The sequence below is a fragment of the Bolinopsis microptera genome, chromosome 6, assembly GCF_026151205.1.
Source record: "Bolinopsis microptera isolate Bmic1 chromosome 6, MBARI_Bmic_1.0, whole genome shotgun sequence".
Classification (NCBI taxonomy): domain Eukaryota; kingdom Metazoa; phylum Ctenophora; class Tentaculata; order Lobata; family Bolinopsidae; genus Bolinopsis; species Bolinopsis microptera.
Window position 1 is genome coordinate 1,952,274 of NC_087077.1, and position 20,151 is coordinate 1,972,424.

General features: G+C 40.1%; 1 protein-coding gene across 1 annotated transcript in view; it reads right to left on the reverse strand.

Moving 5' to 3' along the window:
- LOC134816452 (uncharacterized) overlaps positions 1 to 20,151 on the reverse strand; it is a 33,670-nt gene that overhangs the window by 7,240 nt on the left and 6,279 nt on the right. Inside the window, exons 2-13 of the mRNA XM_063825294.1 lie at positions 15,899 to 15,945; positions 7,568 to 7,642; positions 7,286 to 7,349; positions 6,592 to 6,714; positions 5,591 to 5,776; positions 5,057 to 5,324; positions 3,346 to 3,488; positions 2,935 to 3,109; positions 2,498 to 2,691; positions 1,975 to 2,115; positions 948 to 1,838; positions 495 to 788 (exon numbers count right to left, since the gene is read on the reverse strand). Coding sequence (XP_063681364.1) covers positions 495 to 788; positions 948 to 1,838; positions 1,975 to 2,115; positions 2,498 to 2,691; positions 2,935 to 3,109; positions 3,346 to 3,488; positions 5,057 to 5,324; positions 5,591 to 5,776; positions 6,592 to 6,714; positions 7,286 to 7,349; positions 7,568 to 7,642; positions 15,899 to 15,945 — 2,601 coding nt within the window. The remainder of the gene's footprint in view (positions 1 to 494; positions 789 to 947; positions 1,839 to 1,974; positions 2,116 to 2,497; positions 2,692 to 2,934; positions 3,110 to 3,345; positions 3,489 to 5,056; positions 5,325 to 5,590; positions 5,777 to 6,591; positions 6,715 to 7,285; positions 7,350 to 7,567; positions 7,643 to 15,898; positions 15,946 to 20,151) is intronic.

Consider the following 20,151-nt stretch of genomic DNA (forward strand, 5'->3'; position numbering starts at 1 on the left):
CCCCTAAATCAGTATTGGAAAAACTAGATATTGCTCACAGACGTCATCTGCGATCAATTTTGAATTACAAGTACCCTCACATCATCTCCAACAAGAACTTGTATAAACGCTGCAATAGCGAACCATTGTCAGCTAAAGTGGCTCGTAGTCGGTGGAGGATGCTCGGACATGTACTGCGTGGGCCTACAAATGGCCCAGCCTATTCGTCGCTTGTTTTTGCTGTCAACACCTTACAGCTTCAAGGGCGGCGTGGAAGACCGCAGTCAAACCTTTTCTCACTGATTCTACACGACCTTAGTGTCCGAAATTTATCGTTAAATAATTTATGTGATTTGAACTATTTAACGTTAATTGCTCAGAATAGAGTTAAATGGAGAAGTATGCAAATTGCATGACTTTTGTTTGAGAAAGATTAGGGGACAGAAATGTTTACTTTGTTTACTATCTGTTTCTTAGAGCTTTTGTTTATATATATATATATATATATTTCTCACCTGCAACCGAGGACTGGTAGTTTTCAGCATTGAAGTTTTCTCCTTGTACCCACTGCCTGGGTTGGAGCCAGGATATTTAGCTGGCACAGTGCCACTCGACAGCACTTTCTCTTCTGTTTGTTTCAGCTCTCCTCGTGCTGGTGTCTCAATGTGCATCATCTGTTCGTTGAGGAGGGCTTGCTCGTTCCGCGGTATCATGTCAGGGTTCCGCAGTGCTGCCAAGGTGCCACCAAGGTCATTACCCACCGCCATTTTCTGTTCACGCTGAGCCATCGTTTGCTGCTGAATCAAAAGCTGAAAGTTGAAAATGTTAAGGACCTTATGAGAAACATTTCTAATACAGACAATTACCAAATAGCTTCCTATGAGCACTGCATCTAAATGTAAATTAATTCAGGTAAATAACCATAATTTCAAATTGAAAGTCGTTATAATACTGTATCATGCACATACCGAGTTGATATTGTTGATCTGTTTGTGCTGCTGCTGAAGAATACTCCGATGAGAAATGTTGCTAGTAGTACTACTTGGTCTGCTGGGTGTGTTCTCCCCACTTTTAGTCTCGGACCTCTCCCTCCGCCTGTACTGCTCATGTCCCTGAGCTAGCAGGTACTCCTCTGGTCTCTTCGTGTTATAATCGTTCCCGATGTAGTGTCCCAGACCATTCCTAGCTAGGATAGCATCTAGGTGGGACATACCGGCGCTGTCCTTCATATCAGGGCGGACAAGAACGTCTGTGATGGGCTGCTCGATTACGACAGAGGGCTTTGGACGAGGCTTCGTCAGCTCTGTGGGTATTTTAACAGGGTGTGAGGTAGCGTGGGAGGTAGGGTGCGCAGTTAGAGGTAGTTTGGGTGGACCTATGAGTTGAGGTTTAGGTTGGCTAGGCTCCCTGGGTTTGACTGTTGCTGCTACAGGTACAGGTTCAGGTACAGACATGGGTAAAGGTATGGTTACGGCTTTGGCGGCAACCAATTCGGGTTTGATTGCTGGTTTAGGTGGAAGAGTTGGTAGCAATCTTGCAGCCTCAGCAGCTGCAGCGGCAGAAGCCATTTCCTCTACTCTCTTTTTAGCCGCCAACTTTTCTCTTTTGACTGCAAGTTCTTTTTCCAACTGCAGATTATCTTTCTCTAAACTCTCAATACTGAGCAGTATTTTGGACAAAGATTTCGTCCTGTCCTTGTATCCTTTAGCTGTCTCTTGGCAGACGGACGCCAGACTCTTGAAATCGTAACCAGGTAATTGTGATACCACGTCCTGGTAAACTCTCTGCTTGATTCCAACCTCAGTCGAGTACTCCGTGTACCGCTCGTGGTTATCACGCCACGTCGAAACTTCCCGCAACTGCAAGACAACAATTTAGATTGTTTCAACCAGACAATAACAAAGAAATTGGCATTGCATTTCAACAATAACAAAAAATGTAGCAAAATCTAATGCATATGCTAAGCGGTCTGAAAAGTTAAAAAACAAGGCTTACCAGCGACGATTTGATAGCGGTCTGATAGTTTGTAACTTCAGAGGACAGCCGATCGAGGCGCTTGTGTAGTATCTTAAACCCAGTCACCTGGTAGAGTAACTCCTTGCCGATACCTTGTGGGTCACGTGACTTGATGCCCAGCTGCGGGGGAAGGAGGGGTATGTGAGATATTGTGTAATATACGGACGGGGCTGAAATGTGTGGGAATTGTACACGTGCCCAGCTGACGTTAACACCCTGGCAATAAAATTAGGAGGGCTCGGCAAGTCTTAGAGGGTGGCCCAAGACACCAGTCATGCCTTCCTGACACCCACATACCTTTACTTACACACACAGGCCACAGCTATTACATGCTGGCCAGCTAGATACAGAATTATACTTCAACAACAGCTAGCAAACAGTACTTCAATACAAAAAAGCAGGGCTACAATAAAAGTCACGGCGGAACATCTGGTATTTGAACTATAAACTTATTATTAGAACAATCTATCAACTACAACATTAACAGTGATGATTGGCTAACCTCAGCTAGGCGGTTATCCAGCGCGGTGACCACCTGCTCCTCCTCAGTGTGAACATTCCTGTCCAGGTGGTCCAACTGTTCCTCTAGTCTCTCCTTCAACACCCTACTCTGTTCCAGCTCAAGCTGGAGTGCTGCTTCACCGTACGAGGAGGAACATTGGGACATGTACTCGGACAGATGCGAGTTCAGCAGCTCTGAAAAGGTCATTTTGTTTGGGTAAATTCATAAAAACCCTGCAGTAACGTATCATAACTCGGCAAGTATACAAATATTTTCAGGACCACTATAGTCTATACCTCAGCCGCAAAAAGATCAAAATTCCGGCAGAATTACACTAACAACTCGAACTTTAGTGGCCAGCTTTTTCACGGCTGTGGTATATACTTCTTACACTGTCTAAATGAACAGACAGACGGGTGTAATGTACACCAACTCACCATGAAGGTCCCCAATTGAGGAGACTTTAGGAACCTCAATCTCGGTCAGGTTTGACAACAGATGTGTTCTATGATCACTCTCTAAAGACAAAGCAGGGAGAGCTTTGTAGTCCTCACACCGCTCTTTTATCTTCCGATCAGCGTTTATCATGAGACTTTCTAACTTGTCTCCATACTGAAACATGCTGATTACAATACTAATTACACACTGAAAAATGCTGATTACAATACTAATTACATACTGAAAAATGCTGATTACAATCGAGAATGTAACAAAACGAGACAAATAACTTCACAGAGTTAATCTGTTCAATGATTGTTCAAAGTCGGAATGTAGGAAAAACCCAAAAGTCGAAAGTCGAATTAAACACTTCTCTCGTATTATCCTAACAGCGAGAACATAAAACGAACCTTGGCCCGCTGTAGCCGCATGTATTCCTCCAGATATGATCTGTCTACAGTGTGAATAAAGTAACACACATCGTTGTTAGTCCAACTCACAGATCCGGGAACTCTTGGGTGTACTTCTCGTACCCGCAATATCGTACCGACATCTGATACGAAGTTCAGTTAGTATCTAGTTTTAGTTAGCATCTAGTTCCATGTATTACCTCGACACGGAACGAAGATACTATTGTCACCTATTATAACTGTCGAGGATTAGTATATAATTCGAATGATAAATTTCAAATCAGTAGTCTGAAAAGGCACATCTGGTGAGTAAGGTCGCCGAGCAGGGTTAAGAGCTGGGGCGGAGTCTGGGTTAGGGCCAGTCTGGGTTAGGGCCAGCATCGTACGGGTTGTTAACAACTCGTGACAAGTCAAGGTACAAACATACAAACAGCACGAGAGGAACACAGTTGAGGAATGAATATAAAGGAATGCATTCCTTCGATCCTAAAATGCCGGAGATAACCTAAATGCCATGTAACATTACTGACCGTCAAGTCGTCACAGAATCAACACTCAACACGACGTGGCTCGATAATGGACTCGAGAGTTACTAGATTTAAATGGTGACATATTATGCGTTATATGCGTTATTATGCGTTATATGCTTATTCTGATCAGCCATTAACACACATTAAAACATCTCTGTCCGCCGATCAATAATCATGCAACCGAAGTACACGCGGCGTGACTTTCACGTGACAAGCTCCGGATCCGACCTAATCGTCATCAATTTATGTACCGGCAGCATGTGAACATAGTACAATTATGAAGAAACAAAGATCTGAACGTACTGCAATTGGAAACACATGCGGCATGCTGAGTGGTGTGCGCTCATCCTCTCTGAAGAGCTCGATACAAGACGACTTTTAAACAAACGAAATGTTTGGACGTCCCGTGCTAGCGAATGTATGAGTAGCGGTTTGAGTCACGTGACGGTTTGTTCCAATTTGATTCGCCGAGGAGACTGGTTGCAACACCGCCATTGGTGGAAGGTTATGCTTGGTGAATTGTCTTAGTTACTAGTGTTACTTCCTTCATTCCCTTTATAAAACATATGCACAATATATGCATTATGCAATAAAATATATGTTATGTAATATGCTTGGCTTGCGTGTGACATACATGTGTATTTCATTTATGATTATAAATAAACTCCGGTCGGAGTCTGAGTGGGAAAATTATGTCATTATATATTCAAAAACAAAAGCTCATATTCGCATAATTGCAAGCAGAAAGGTCGTTTTTCTGGCCAGAAAAGAATGTTTATAAAACTGTCACATTTGTCGAGCATTCCGTGTCACACGATGGGACCACAAAATAAATAAGCCGCCTAGTGTGTACACTTTAAGACGGATGTACAGACATGCTGGATTGCTTGCGGAGATGGTACACAAACTACCGTCCCGGAGGAGAAAGGTAAACATCACGTGTGGTGTGCAACCCAGTGCGATTATATTTGACTTATAAACTAACAAAACACAATACACACTGGTACCAGGTACAGCCAGTACCAGGTACGTACAGCCAGTACCAGGTACGTACAGCCAGTACCAGGTATGTACAGCCAGTACCAGGTACGTACAGCCAGTAGCAGGTACGTACAGCCAGTACCAAGTACGTACAGCCAGTACCAGGTAACGTACGTACAGCCAGGTAACACCAAACTTACCAGTAATATTCCTCGTTGTGATCCTAAAGTTGATCGGTCTGAACTCCGAACTGGAGATTATTTTCACCCCCTCGGCGAATTTAGCAAATCTTTCCTTCAACTTGTGGTTCAAGCTCGGCCCAAAAGCGAAGTTGTTCACGAAGATCGTGTTAGAGTCCTGTAGGATCGCTCGGTACTTGTCGTCAAGAAAGTCTCCCTCCATCATCTTAAACTCGCTGAATGGCTTTCCGAAGAAATTCATCCATCTGATGAAATGCGTCGCCATCGCCTGAAAAATAAAATTTAGTAAAATAATTTAGTGATGTTTCCTCTGGTTAGAATTTGTAAGATAGACTACTTTACTGCAACACAATACAATTCATTCTAGACAATAAGTTAAACAATACGTTACTAGACTGGATGACTTTTCTCAAAATTGTAGACAACATATAATAATATGATACCCAATGAAAGGTATTTAGATTATACCAAATAAGTACTAATCATGCGACCCCCAGAAAATTCACTTTAATGACGTCAAGTATCTGGACCCACCTTGGCATAATAACACGGTGTAGCGGCCTGCTCAATGCCGTAACATATCCTACAAATATTACTAGCAGCCACCTGCAGCACCACCTGACCAACCCCACTGCCCAGGTCGAGGAACGTGGCTCCCGTCTTGAAGGGCACGTCATCCATCAGCTGATCTATCATCTCAAACGAGGTCTCGCCGTACACCTGTAGGTTGTTAAATTCATTATAGAGAGAGAGAGAGAGAGAGAGAGAGAGAGAGAGAGAGAGAGAGAGAGAGAGAGAGAGAGAGAGAGAGAGAGAGAGAGAGAGAGAGAGAGAGAGAGAGAGAGAGAGAGAGAGAGAGAGAGAGAGAGAGAGAGAGAGGGAGAGGTATAAGTTTAAATAGTTATATTTAATGGTGTGAGCCATTATATAACAGTTTACAGTAGCAGCGGTAAGTAGCAGTCTGTTTTAGAGTAGTTTTGTAGCATGCCCATATATGGTACCCCCAACCCTCCCACTCGAGTAACACATTATATAGTGCAGGAGTTGATGATTGAGGCAGTTAGAGAATTATATATATTGGGAAGGTATAACGTTCTCTCAGCTCCTGGATCAGCGAGTTTATCCCGTATAAGGGTGACATGGAGATATATATTTATATATTGTGGCATTGTCAGAGACACTTAACGTTACCAATTGTAACACTATTTGTTCAGCATGACACCTTTATAAGAGTGCAATCACTGTAGCGGCACCGAGGATAGTGCGGAGTTCATTTTTAGATTTCAACGTCATGACTTTATTGAACGATTTTGGATAAATGGTACAGAAGACATCAACCGCACATTGAAGGGGACAACAAATGATAATAATGAGAGTGAACCAGTGGTGAATTGCCTGGAAATATTGAATTCTAGTTAGGAACTCAACAGGATTTTATGTTTCACTAATGTCGGTTGCTCTTTGTAAGCCTAAGAGCACCTCTCTCAAGCACATAACTTCATCGGTTACAAATAATTAATATTCAAATTTCTCACCTCAGGCGAGAAAGGCTGATAAGAGTTTAGTTTCTCAGGGTCGAACACAGCGTGTGCATACGTCCTGTGTAATATAACGCGTAGCAGAGCTTTAGAGGCTGGCTCCCTGTTCGTACTGTTCGTCTGTAAATAATTATTAATTACAGCAAAATTACAAATTTCACCGATATCTGCGGTGACATAGATAAAATATTAAAGTATGCGTGTAGTGAATAGTGTGCAGGATTACCAAGAAGGGTTACATAGTATCCTAATTTTACCAATCTAATTCCTAAATTACTGCACAATCGGTTCGTTTGTCATATTATGAAACATACTCATTTAAATTCTTCTGAATATATGCAATGGGGATGGTCGAAGTGGATTAAATCCCTTAAATATTCTTGTGCGCGCGAAAGCTTCGATTCGCATATTTCATTACACACAGTTCTGGAAAATCGTGCTTTTATCATCCGCATTTCCAAAATGTGGCGCGCGCGGGAAGACCCTTTCTGGGTATTATGGCATAATTCGAACATGATAATAAAAACTAACAGTGTGCGGCAAAGCTAATCACGCCATATTACCAACAACAAATTATTTCCTTAAGCAGTGGAATACTTGGCAACTTTATGTGTTAAGTAATCCAACTGACAGTGAAATAATAGCCATTTATAAGTTTGACAACAGGAATCAAATCATTATCGGTAACTACCTGGCAGGAAATCTTTTTCGTTTCTGAATTATACATGTCACACAGCTGCTTCATGCAGTCGTAACTGAGGGATAATTGATGGTCAACTGTCTGGACGGACTAAATATGAGAAATATGAAGACAACATCACAAAGTCTATGATCCAAAATGGTCGCAGGTCGCCATCTGATTATAGGATTATCCAGTTTGATGGGAAACTAACTGCAAATAATATATATTATATATATATATATAAGTAATATATTATATAACTGCGGTAATTAATGATAACAGTGTACTCACTCTGATATGACGATGTTTTTGGTCGAGTTTTCTATGGGGCCCTCACGGAGGACAGGGTGCTCCTTTATAACCCACCTGAAATTAATTAATTACATAATTGAGAGTTAATTACACAATTTACAATCAATTATAAATTCCACATCCGTACCAGCTGAATAACCATCTACCATTGTAAGTCCTACAGAACAACTCTATTAATAATAGCTTAATTCGGCTGGGGTGTCATAATAAACTGTGGTAAACAGCAACCACTGTAATTTATTAAGCCAAGCCTATTTTTATAACGCATTGTAAGATAAATTATATACAAGCCGCACATCATGGAACAGAATTACTCTCTTTTACGTCACAAACATTATAATATTATATACACAATGATCCAAATGACTGCAGTTAATACCACATCGAAGTCTTGTCAAAATACATACTATATAACTTGATATAGCTATTACAACTCAACATAGTACTCTCTATATATTACTCTGTATTGTTACGCTATATTATATTATTGGTGCTTGTATTATTATACTCCTTAGTAATGAGCTTTGTGCAGCATCACAGGCCTCTTTAACAATGTACAACTAATTAGTCTAGCAGTGGTAAGTATACACAGAGGATTATATACTACTCCTTTATAATATAGATTGTACTTGAGCTCTTAACATTACATGTGTTTAACAGAATCTTTTGTAGGGTACAATTACTACGTACAATAGCGTAATTGTGCAATATACTGAATTTTGTGGAGTTCTTTATTATGTTATGTCAGAGACTAAATTTGTGTTTTATATAACACAGTAAATAATATATACGTAGAGTAAATATATTATGACATATTATGTTTAAATCTGCAAGCAGTATTTGGAAGAGTAAAATGACTCGTCACTGGAATGGAAATATGGAAATGAAAGAGTTGAAATATTAATATATATTTATATTGAGTACGTGTTTTATGTTCTATGAGAAATCTGTGTATAGCAGCCGCAGTGCAGTACAACACAGTAGTGCAATACAACACAGGCGTGCCTCTCTCTCTACTCTGTTGATTATTATTATTAACAGAACACGATTAATAACTTTACATGTGAATGTGCGTTACTAAGTAATAAAGCTGCTTTTACATGACCATGCTCAACATGTACATTAGCATGGATCACTGGTAAGGTGTGTCACGTGGCGTGTATTTTTGTCACGTGATGTGTATTTGTGTCACGTGACGTGTATTTGTGTCACGTGATACGTTGTATTTGTGAGTAAGAGCGCTCTGTGTTGTGTAGTATAAAAATATATCGTTATGTGTTGTAACGTGCGGTAACATTTAAATTTACGATGAGTCAGTGAGGGTGTGGGTGTGTGTGCGGTATTCTTTAACTTGTTAGAAGTGAGATGATGCTTATTGATTTATTGTTGTGTTTGATTTTATTACTCGTTTGTAGAGTACGTATCAGATTACAAGATCTTATAATTGCGATACCATGGAAACAATATGATCTAATAGTTCCTTTGTATTAAAACATGAAATATCTTCAACCTACGTCATAAAACACGTACAAGTAGGGACATTTCATAACAGAGAAAATAACAATATCTAGTTTGACTTGATTTTCGTGCAATATTGGGCTACGTTCAGATCAGGGGATAGACAATAAACATGATCGCCTCATGCAGGCATAATACGCTAATAATACCCACGCACACACCCACAAAATTGTAAATTTCCTCACAGATCAATGTTTCCCCTAAAAATTTGTTTTGCCATGATAAAGGTGAGGTCTCCTAAAAATGTCGTCTTTGGCGCCAAATTTCCTCCAAAATCCAAAATATCCACGCATATTATCTGCTGATCTGCCGTCTTTCAGGATATGGGCCCACAGACAAACAAAAGAACACGCCTCAAACATTCCTCCAGAAGTGGTAATTCCAAGTCTGACCAGATATCAGTAGATAACCACTCCCTCTAATAACTTTAACTGTACTCAGTACTGTTACCACACAGTGTGACTCACCTTTCTGTACTGTTACCACACAGTGTACTGTTACCACACAGTGTTACCACGTGCAGTGTCACTCACCTTTCTGTACTGTTACCACACAGTGTACTGTTACCACACAGTGTTACCACGTGCAGTGTCACTCACCTTTCTGTACTGTTACCACACAGTGTACTGTTACCACACAGTGTACTGTTACCACACAGTGTACTGTTACCACACAGTGTCAATCACCTTTCTGTACTGTTACCACACAGTGTACTGTTACCACACAGTGTTACCACGTGCAGTGTCACTCACCTTTCTGTACTGTTACCACACAGTGTACTGTTACCACACAGTGTTACCACACAGTGTCACACAACTTTCAACACACACACACAGACCCACTAGCACACAGACCCCCCCCCGGCCCCCCCCCCCCCCACACTACAGACCAGACAACAACATCATTAGCCCCCCCCCCCCCCCCCACAAACAACCACTGGCAGCGGCATCGGCAGGATACTTCTCACATTACAGACTGTGTAGCAGAGGGGACACTCCGCAACAGCAGGTGGTAGCGTCACCTGTGTGTAGTACCTCCTATATATACTGATAACTGTGTACTATCTGTATTATACAAAGTAGTAGTCTCTGTTGAAAATGAACTCACCTACGCAAAAACCGTACAATGGAATTATAAGGATAAGTAGTAGTTGACTGTTTGTAATATGGTATTAGAAGGGAGTCACTAAATATGTATGACAGGGTGCCAAATAGTCAGTACCCACGACACCCCAAATTGTAATTTCTCAGATCACTGAGTTCCCTAAAATTTTTTTCCTGATAAAGTTAGTCCCTAATGTGTCTTTGGGAATTTGTCAACATTCGAAAATATCGCTGATTGCGTCTTTTCAAATGGGCACACAGGACTACATGACAAGCAAATTCTAATGTAATTGTTTGCCATTCGAGATAACGTTCCTAAGAATTTAACTGTAGTCTTACCACAGTGGACTACTTTGAACTGTAAACAGTTATTACCATTACGTGGTGATCACTATTGTGTACTGTCACACAGTGTACGTTACCCCGTTTACACGTGCACCGTTCATACATTTCTGGGAAATGTGTACGTGGTGCCAACAGTGTACGTTCACGTGACTCCAACATTAATCACCCTGTAATTGTTAACAGTGATTCCCAAGGTAACAGTGCTTGTCATAACTTCGTCATTTCTAATCCGTGTTGTTACCCCATGTTTTACACACATGCACATATTTAACACAACACCGACCCAAACAAAGCGGCTCACATGCAGAAAAACAATATTAGCTCCCATCAAAAATTGACGGCGGCAGTGTGATTCTCAAATTAAGTGTGTATAGGGGCAAATTGACAGCGGACGCACCTCGGGAACCCATAAGTACGGTATCATTTACAAAGAAAGCTCTCTTTATAAAATACACCAGGCGGAGTGATTAAGGAAGTACGGTTACTTGATATTTAGGGACGACCGTTATATATTTAGAGTGTTATTTGATATAGCGGGTAAATAAAGTGTTATTTTGCGTGTAAGTTATTAAGTAATTAGAGTGTGAGAGAGGGGGTGATCAGTTAATTACCCCTAATTACTAGAGCTATCTAGGGAATTGCGGGGTGTCAGTGCCAAATTGGGGTTCAACTGTTCAATGCGTAACTTTATCAATCATCAGTAATAAGTCATCAGTCATCAGTAATAAGAGAGACTGCAAGATACATTTCTAGGAATTTACTTAATTTACAGAGTAAACACATCCTCTAGTGAGATCTACACACACTTAACAAGTGAATTAGTACACACTAAACACCGTGTGTGTAAAACTGTGACGTCACACTCACACCACGTGACTCCACCTCGCTTCCTGCTACACAGCACAAGTTGTTATTTGTCAGTACACACTCCTCAACACACACGGCGAGGAACTCAATCTGTCACGTGCTCAATCTCTCACGTGACGGTATGTATTTATATTTATTGAACATTTCTGAGAGACATGGCGTGAGGGAGAGAGAAATTAACTTTTGAGTGTGCCCTGCAAGTTGCGATATTATAGTTGACACGTTTACATCTAGAAGTTTCTTTCTATCAACACTGGGTGCAGCGCCGTTTCCCATGTAGTGGTATCAGGTGGTAACTGGGTGGGAAAATAAAGGGAAAGTGAGCGGAGATATATCGGTGACGTCAGAGAGAGAGAGAGAGAGAGAGAGAGAGAGAGAGAGAGAGAGCGAGAGAGAGAGCTAGAGAGAGCGGGTAATTGGAACTGTGCCAGAATTAATTAAATAATGAGACAGAGAATGCTAGCGTAGCAGGGACACTAGGAAACACCACTACACTATAACATACCTACACACACGGGATTATACACATTATATGATAAAACACTCCACTTTCAGACACAGAAAGATAAAATGTATACGCACATCCTGTACTAGTACTACCGGCAAGTTCGCGGCAACTTTATTATAAAGTTGAGAGTGTACATTTTTCTTAGCACCTAGTGTTATATAAATATATGTTGTGGGAGTGTACACTGTGTTTCCCTGGCACTTGTAAAATACAGAAACCTGCTAACCGAGCACTGTCGCGAGGGAGGGAGGGAGGGAGGATAGTGCTAGAGGGAGGGAGGCAGGGATATTAAATACATATATTTAAATGTAAAGATGGTATGTATCCATATATTATATAATGTTATATAACATGCATATCATCACACATATAAATATATCAGCACTTCAGTCGCACACACACACACACACACACACGCGGTGAGAGTAATAAGATCTGGGAAAAGTTATTTAAGATACGTTTTCTGTTGGGGGAGAGTAAATCTAATTTTCACAAGTCTGGCACGTCGGGAAAAGAGAGAGAGAGAGGAGGAAAAGTATTTGGCAACATTCCAGGTAGTTCTCCGGCCGGTGTGCTGTGATAGGAGAGGGTGACAAAGGAAACACACACACACACACACACACCTTACACACGCCTAACTTAACTGTAATTATTTAGACTTATTGCGAGAGTGTAATATTTACACTCAGCAACACCGTCGCATGTTATTATATCTACCAGAATGGCGTTATGTAAGTGAGTATGAGTTAGAGTGAATGCCGGGCGCTACGAGGTATTTTCATTGGCTAGTGAGCCCGGGTCGAGGCTCCTGATTGGCTAGTGTGCCCGGGTCGAGGCTTCTGATTGGGTGCTGGGCATTTTGTAAAGAAAGTATGTGACTATTGAGGATGATGTGGTACAATGGCTGGACGGACCGGTATTAATCTGTGAGAAGGCTATTAGTGGCGGCTCAATGATGTAAAAAAATGTAATGAATGAGATGAAATGTCATATTTGTAAACGTGTCTGCTGCGTGCGGAAATGAATTTGTCGATGCATTCTTGCGTATATAAATTAGAAGGGTGGAAATATTAATCGTTACTTGTCACGTTTTGGTGATATATTTGGAACTGCTGGTTAAGCAGCGGAAATCTGTAATGTCAGCTTATAAGTACATTTTTTTACGTCAGCATTTTGAAACTACTTCAGGTTGGAAATTTTTGGCAGGTCTGCAAAAAAATTATTTTAACCACATGGCAGTTTAATTAAGTTAACATTTCAGCAATTTCTGAGAAAATGTTGGATCAAAATATGTACTTAAAATTCAACTTATGCAGGGAAGTGTAACCTGCGTATCTTTAAATTTAACCGCTCACAAAAAACGCGATAATTCCAGCGTTGGTCAAATTCGACCAGCCCGGTCAAAATATCTATGGTACCAAAAATGTTTGCCGGGCCTGTGAAAGGGGTTTTGCTGGACCCTGAGTCGCCAACTGATGAGTTGCAAGCATGTTCACATGACAGGGAAATATGCAATGACGTCACACAATGACGTCATACAACTTCATTAATTGTTCTAACCGGGTAGCAACTTAGCTGATTCATACACCCACACCCGCCTGGGCTTCGTAAACTTGATTACTATCCTTTGTGTAAAAATACCCCTTACTATACCTACCTCTCTCTCTCTCTCTCTTTACGTGCTAACATTTCTTAACAAAGCCAAAATTTCCGATAAGTTCGAGTGTTGATATAAAATATATAATAAAATATATAATATCTTGGCATCCGCAACACTGTTTTTAAACTGACATATATATCGATTTTCTTGGAATGCAGGCCAGGGAGAAGACCTATCAGTGCCACGTAGATTTCTATAGTACAAATATTTTAAAGTACGGCCAGATAATACTGCTGTTATATATTCTGTGTTGGCTGTGTTGCGGGGTGCTGCACATTATAAATACACATGACGTATGAAACCTGCCTTTCTACCGTCAACACAATAATTCTCCATCAAACATTTACGTTAAAAGTTTAGTGTGTACCGGATATATAATATGTTTACGAGAGGTCGAATATATAGCGTTTGTATGAGAGTCTAACAATTACATCTGCTTATTATTGGAGAAAGTTATAGACTTAAAATAGACCTTAGCTTTGTATAAACTAAAAACCTTACATAAACTGTTACAAAACATTATCTGTGTGTAATAGACTTTGTATTGATTATAATGAATACAATACAGACTCACATAGACTTTATATAGCCGCACATATAAACTGTTACAAAGGCGGAGCAGGGTGTAGGAATCGTGACGTCACTCCTAATGCTGATGGCTTCAAGTCTACAGGCTGATCGTGTAATGGAAGATATTGTTGTTCGTAATGAGCGATTATAGATCAGACCATCTCAAGTTCTATTATATAATGACTATATATAAGTCTATATAACTGTGTGTATAATGACTATATAGTATAAATTGACTATAGATATTTACTATATAAGTCTATATTATATTGGCTATTGTAATGACTATATAAGTCTAATTACTCCCATGTTGTGGATTGGAACGATGTGTTTAGCTTGATGGGAACACAGTTCTACATTAACTGGTATTGCGCTGACTTCCAGCGTGGGTTAAGATGGTCAAATAGTTAAGTTATTAGCAAATGAAAGCTCTGGAACTGGAGAGTGACGACACACACCCCCACATTTAAACTGCACATTGTCCAGCAGGTTGGTAGACTCCTGATTCAGAGGAAGTTCTAGTTCCCGAGATTTGAAGTTTTAAAAGTTTATTATCAGGGTACGTGGGTGTTATCAGCTGTCTCTCTCTCTCTAGTACCACTGTACCGGTGTGTTTTGTTATAATTCTCGTGGGAGCCTCTCCCCTTTTTGTAAAGGAATCCATTTACACAAAGGTTCTATTTTACAAAGTTTCATGTTAAGAAATAAGGTTAAGATAGAGGAATTTCCGGCTACAATTCGAAATTAAGTTAATTTTTGGGGTTTCTTATGAGACAACCAACATTTAGTTAACCGGGCTAACAGTCAAACTTCATCCGATATCTTTTCACCAGAATTTATTTCAAGATGAAAAAGTCAGAATACTGGTGCTGACAGCATAGTTGCGAACACATAATTCAGTTATATATAGTAAGTAGCCGCTTCTCTTCACAATTTACCAGTCACCTATCGATACTGACACACCACACACATAACGCAGAATATGTAGAGATTATGTAATATATGTAATATATGTAACATATATAATATATGTTTAATGAGTTTATACGACACACGGCACGTCCTCCGAGAGCAGCCCATTTTAAATGTGCTTTGATAGTCTATACTATCCAGGAGAAGCCTAAAAGGAATAATTAACAGATCCTCATTTAAATTGGCACGGTTTTTTATCACAATAAGCAGTCACATAGTGAGTCCGGTTATAGCCTTATCACATGCACTAAAAACTATCCTGCGCAGTATCCGTCAGATTCGAAACTTTGGCTGGAGATCCAATTTTTAAATAGTTTACCTGGACCCGGCCCTGGTTGGACATCCGAATATGTAATATTTTCAAATAGTTCCCGGCAATATTTTACCGGGTTGAGAAGCCTTGGCAAGTTTTACTGCGCAGCTCCTAGATCAGGCATGTTACGAAGTCCATTGTGTGCTGTGTGTGTGGAGACTGTAAGTGCCAGATAATAATTGGTAGCTTACTATAGCCGCGAGACTAAAATCTCCCCCACAGACTGCACTGTTTTCACTGCGTGACAGGTGCGGGTATTTAAAGTTTTAAAATACCCAGGCACTCTCAACTACTACTGCTGCAACAGAACACATATATTCTATAAATTACACAAAACTCGTAGAGTATGCTTTAGTAGGGCCGTTCCCAAACAAAACGCGATTATATTTCTGGAATGTTTCCAAAGGTCACCCGAGCTAGGGGTTTCCATGGTGATAGGAATGTAGTAACGTACCGGATTGTGTCAAGAAGTTCGTGAGCTTCATCAACAGCACATTTTCCCTGAAAAAGTAAGATTTGTTAATATCGTTATATCTATTGACATTTTTTGTCAACTGACAGCTGATTGTAAATTCTTCTACCAAGCTAATATTCGGATCAGAATTTTGGAATTTTCGTCGCAGACACGGAGACACGTACAAGACGCGGAGACACGTACAAGTCCTTATAATTGTACAGATGTATGACTATGTGTTTATAAATTATATTGCTTTTCCCCGAATTTCGAACAATTTAAAATGAATTAGTAATTCACTAACGAAAACCCGGGTAAAATAAATACTGCGCATAATATAATGTTTCACATTCTGGTCACAAGGAGAGGAATTGTGAGGGAAAAAACGTGAGGAATTGTATTTTTGTGTTATTTTTAAACCAAACATATAAACTTAAATTATTAGGATTCTCGGGATAATAAAATTGATTTCTGTAGATTCAGAGGCTTGAGGAGACTAGAATCTGAGCAAATTAGGAAATACCCACACTTATCAGGATCAGGTACCACTGTACGTGTCTTAACGATGATTCTAATTACGGAGCTTGTACTGAAGTGGTAGATTAACGGGTCCTCGATCAGTCCTAATTGGTGTACAGGGGCTTATCATTTTATCACGTTCCTAACCCATCCTAAGGTTCCTAACATGATGAGTTTAGAATATAATCAACTCAATTAATTCTACATCGTTAGAGAGCAGAATGAGAATATAATCACACGTAACGGGTTATAAATAAAAACAGCTAAACGCACATATTAAGATATTATATACAGGGTGTTCACGATACATTGAAACGGTTTTAAATGTCTATAATAAAGACATTTATGGCAGAAACATTCTTCAAAGTTATCACTCAGGGACCAGGGTGTTGCAGCACAATATTTTGAGAATTGTGTGACATTTTTGATATCTGGACTGGTTGTAACACAAACTTAATCGATTAGAAAAAGGAAATTAGTAGAAAATATAGTGGAGTACTCCTTAATAAATTTGTCTTTATAATTATAGACATTTAAAACCGTTTCAATGTATCGTGAACACCCTGTATATACGTCCCTGTGTAATACTACACTTCTAAAATAAAGCCCCCTCACTGTGAGTGAGTGTGAGCGTGTGACCAGGTGGCAGGCCCTGGCAGGCCCTGTACACAACCCCACACCCCAAACACACAACCCCACACAACCCCACACACACTTTCAACACCATCACAAATAAAGCCTCCAAAACATTCCTCCTCCCCCTTTCTCCAGAAGACATTCCATCTCCTCTATTCTCTATAAAGGCCTGCCAGCACCACGCCGGACAGGTATTTGAAGTCCACTTAGCAGCGTGACACATCCCTCCTCCCAAAACGCGAGAATGCGTACATATTTGAAATATTATTCAAATTTAGCAGTGTACTTAGCATATGTGTATATAATATTGGAATTATGTCCAGACATGGTCGTATCATGTTGCATAATATATTCAAGCCGGTGCTGTGTATCATGTGTTGCTTTTTTTAAAGTGTCGGTTACTCACCGTAGACTGTATATTGCAGCGTAGACTGTATATTGGGGCGACAGTCACCACGATTTTGAACAGGCTGCCTATAAGTCTGTTAGATTTTTAGAGTGAGGTTTCCAAAAATTACATATAAACACGATGTACAAAATCTTGAAATGTGGAGTTTTGCTTTCGAAGGAAGCTGCTTAAGTGTAACATTTCTGCATAGTCTAGCAATTCAGCCGTCTGTGACCACTGGTCACATTTTGTAGAAACTCTACTGAACTAGTCAACACCTCAAACTCTGCTACTACAAGATTGAGAGAGTCTGACACGGTCACTATGCTGAAGTTACACTTCTGCCGCAATGTGGCATGATGGGCCAGCTAGTCTGTGAGGTCATCACAAACAAATCTTATCAACTCTAGTTCACATATTTGCGAGCCTGCCAGATACAGCGCACTACTTCTGCAGAAGCCCCCGTCATTACCTCTGCATATTTCCTTGTTACAGTAGTATTTGTGGGTAACGTGCACAACAGATTCATCCTCCCTAAATTAGATTACACACCAGTAGCATTCCTGCATCGCCTCCCCCCACGCAGCCTCACCAACACAGGACGTGACCCAACACAAACTGTTGAGATTGTTGCTATTAATACCGTGCAGTAATATCCCCCTCTGTGGGTGTGTTCACCCTGTGACATGCGTGTAATATGGTAACGTGTCATCCACGCTGTGCAACATTCTAACAAGTATAATTATCATAACGCTCTGGAAAATTCCGTAATCTCGTTTACACATTCTTCTACCCGAGCTAGCTGTGTAACTTGACAAGGCCTCGTACTTGGTAATACGTCTCGAGCGATAGACAAGCGTTGGGATGTTTGTGTGACTGTTGTTATATTATCTCTCTTTCTCTCTCTCTCTGTCGTGCGTAAAGCAAGCTATGCGAAATGACTGCTATGTGTACATTCTTTTATCATGACTATCACGGAGAGGTATGCGGAGAAATATCCCACAGAAAAAGAGAGGATATATTTTATGAAGGAGCATTATATATATTCCATTTAGTAATTAGAACCGAGTGAAATGTGATACTAATATATAAAAACTTGGACACATTTTAAGTTCGTAGCGTTGGTATTTAATTCAATTTCTACGGAACTAATATCATCCGATATGAATAAAATCCACCCCTTAAAGAGATTACGTTTCCACGGGAACATATTATGACGATTATTAAAGGGCATTAGTCGAACCGCGAAACAGCGATAATTAATACGGTGAAAATATTACACACTAACACAGGGTCAGGTGATCTGAAACTGAGCTCAGGATTTCTACTTACTTAGAAGATTTGTCTGGTAAATATGAACTGTGCCGCAAGCTGCACTTTCAGAGTGCAAGATTGGTATGTGTGAGTGAGTTAGAACAGGTTACTATAAATAGCAGAGCCACTTTATAAATGGAAATAAATTACAGCGCGGAGTGGAGCAGAGGCTTTTACAGGTTGCTATAAGGGGACATTACATAGTTGGAAATTAAAGTAAATATTTTTTGGGGCAGCGGCAGCAGCATGATACCAACACTTCCGTCTTGACAAAGGCGTGTTGCTGAAACGTCAACAACTAATTGTTTTGAAAAACTGAGTGGAGACTCTCACTTCATCACCAACCATCAATCTGTATGATCAACCCACTCATAAGAGCGAAGAAAGATTACCACTTCCGTCCTCTATGTGATCTGACTTAAATCATTGTAAGAACATTTTTTGACAATGTTCCAATTTAGCCAATAAGTATATAAAACGTGTACAACTATTATAACATGGGGTGAGGGAGGATGAGGAGGGGAAAGCTGATGGAATGTTGAATAACATACCACTATGAGCAAGTACATACCACTATGAGCAGGTACATACCACTATGAGCAAGTACATATCACTATGAGCAAGTACATACCACTATGAGCAAGTACATACCACTATGAGCAAGTACATACCACTATGAGCAAGTACATACCACTATGAGCAAGTACATACCACTATGAGCAAGTACATATCACTATGTACAGGTAGTAACATTGTATATACTGTACGTGGAATAAGGGGCAGCAGCAGCAGCAGCAGCAAGGTAAGGGGGAGTGTAAAAGGTGGGTCAGGTTACCACACCAGTGTCCACAACACTACTGAGATAGGGAGAGAGGGAGGGAGGGAGGGAGTTGCTATGTGGCACAGGTGCTACCTGTGCGGTGGCTAACTGTGGTGGGGAGCTGGTACACTGTTACCTCTCACAGTTACTATGGTAAATATATATATAAGTCAAACTGTATAAGTTACTGTGGTGGTCGTTATTATAGAATATAATAGAGGTGCTGTGTCTTTGTGTGTATCACTGATTATTGATTATAATGTCACTGTTATAACTTATCTTAAGTTAACATTATCTTAAACACACTAGGGTTTTTTTTCTTTAGAAAACACATCTCTTTAGAAAACAAATTATAATGACAGACACAAACTTATGGCTGGTCTTGATAACGTATAATGATAATCCCAAATAAACGAATAAATTGCTGGTAGAGACATAGAAGAGAAGATATAACAAGTGGTAACTAGTGGTAACTAATGGTAACTAGTGGTAACTAATAGTAACTAGTGGATAGTAACTAATGGTAACAATTGGTAACTAACAAGTGGTAACTAGTGGTAACTAGAGGTAGCTAGT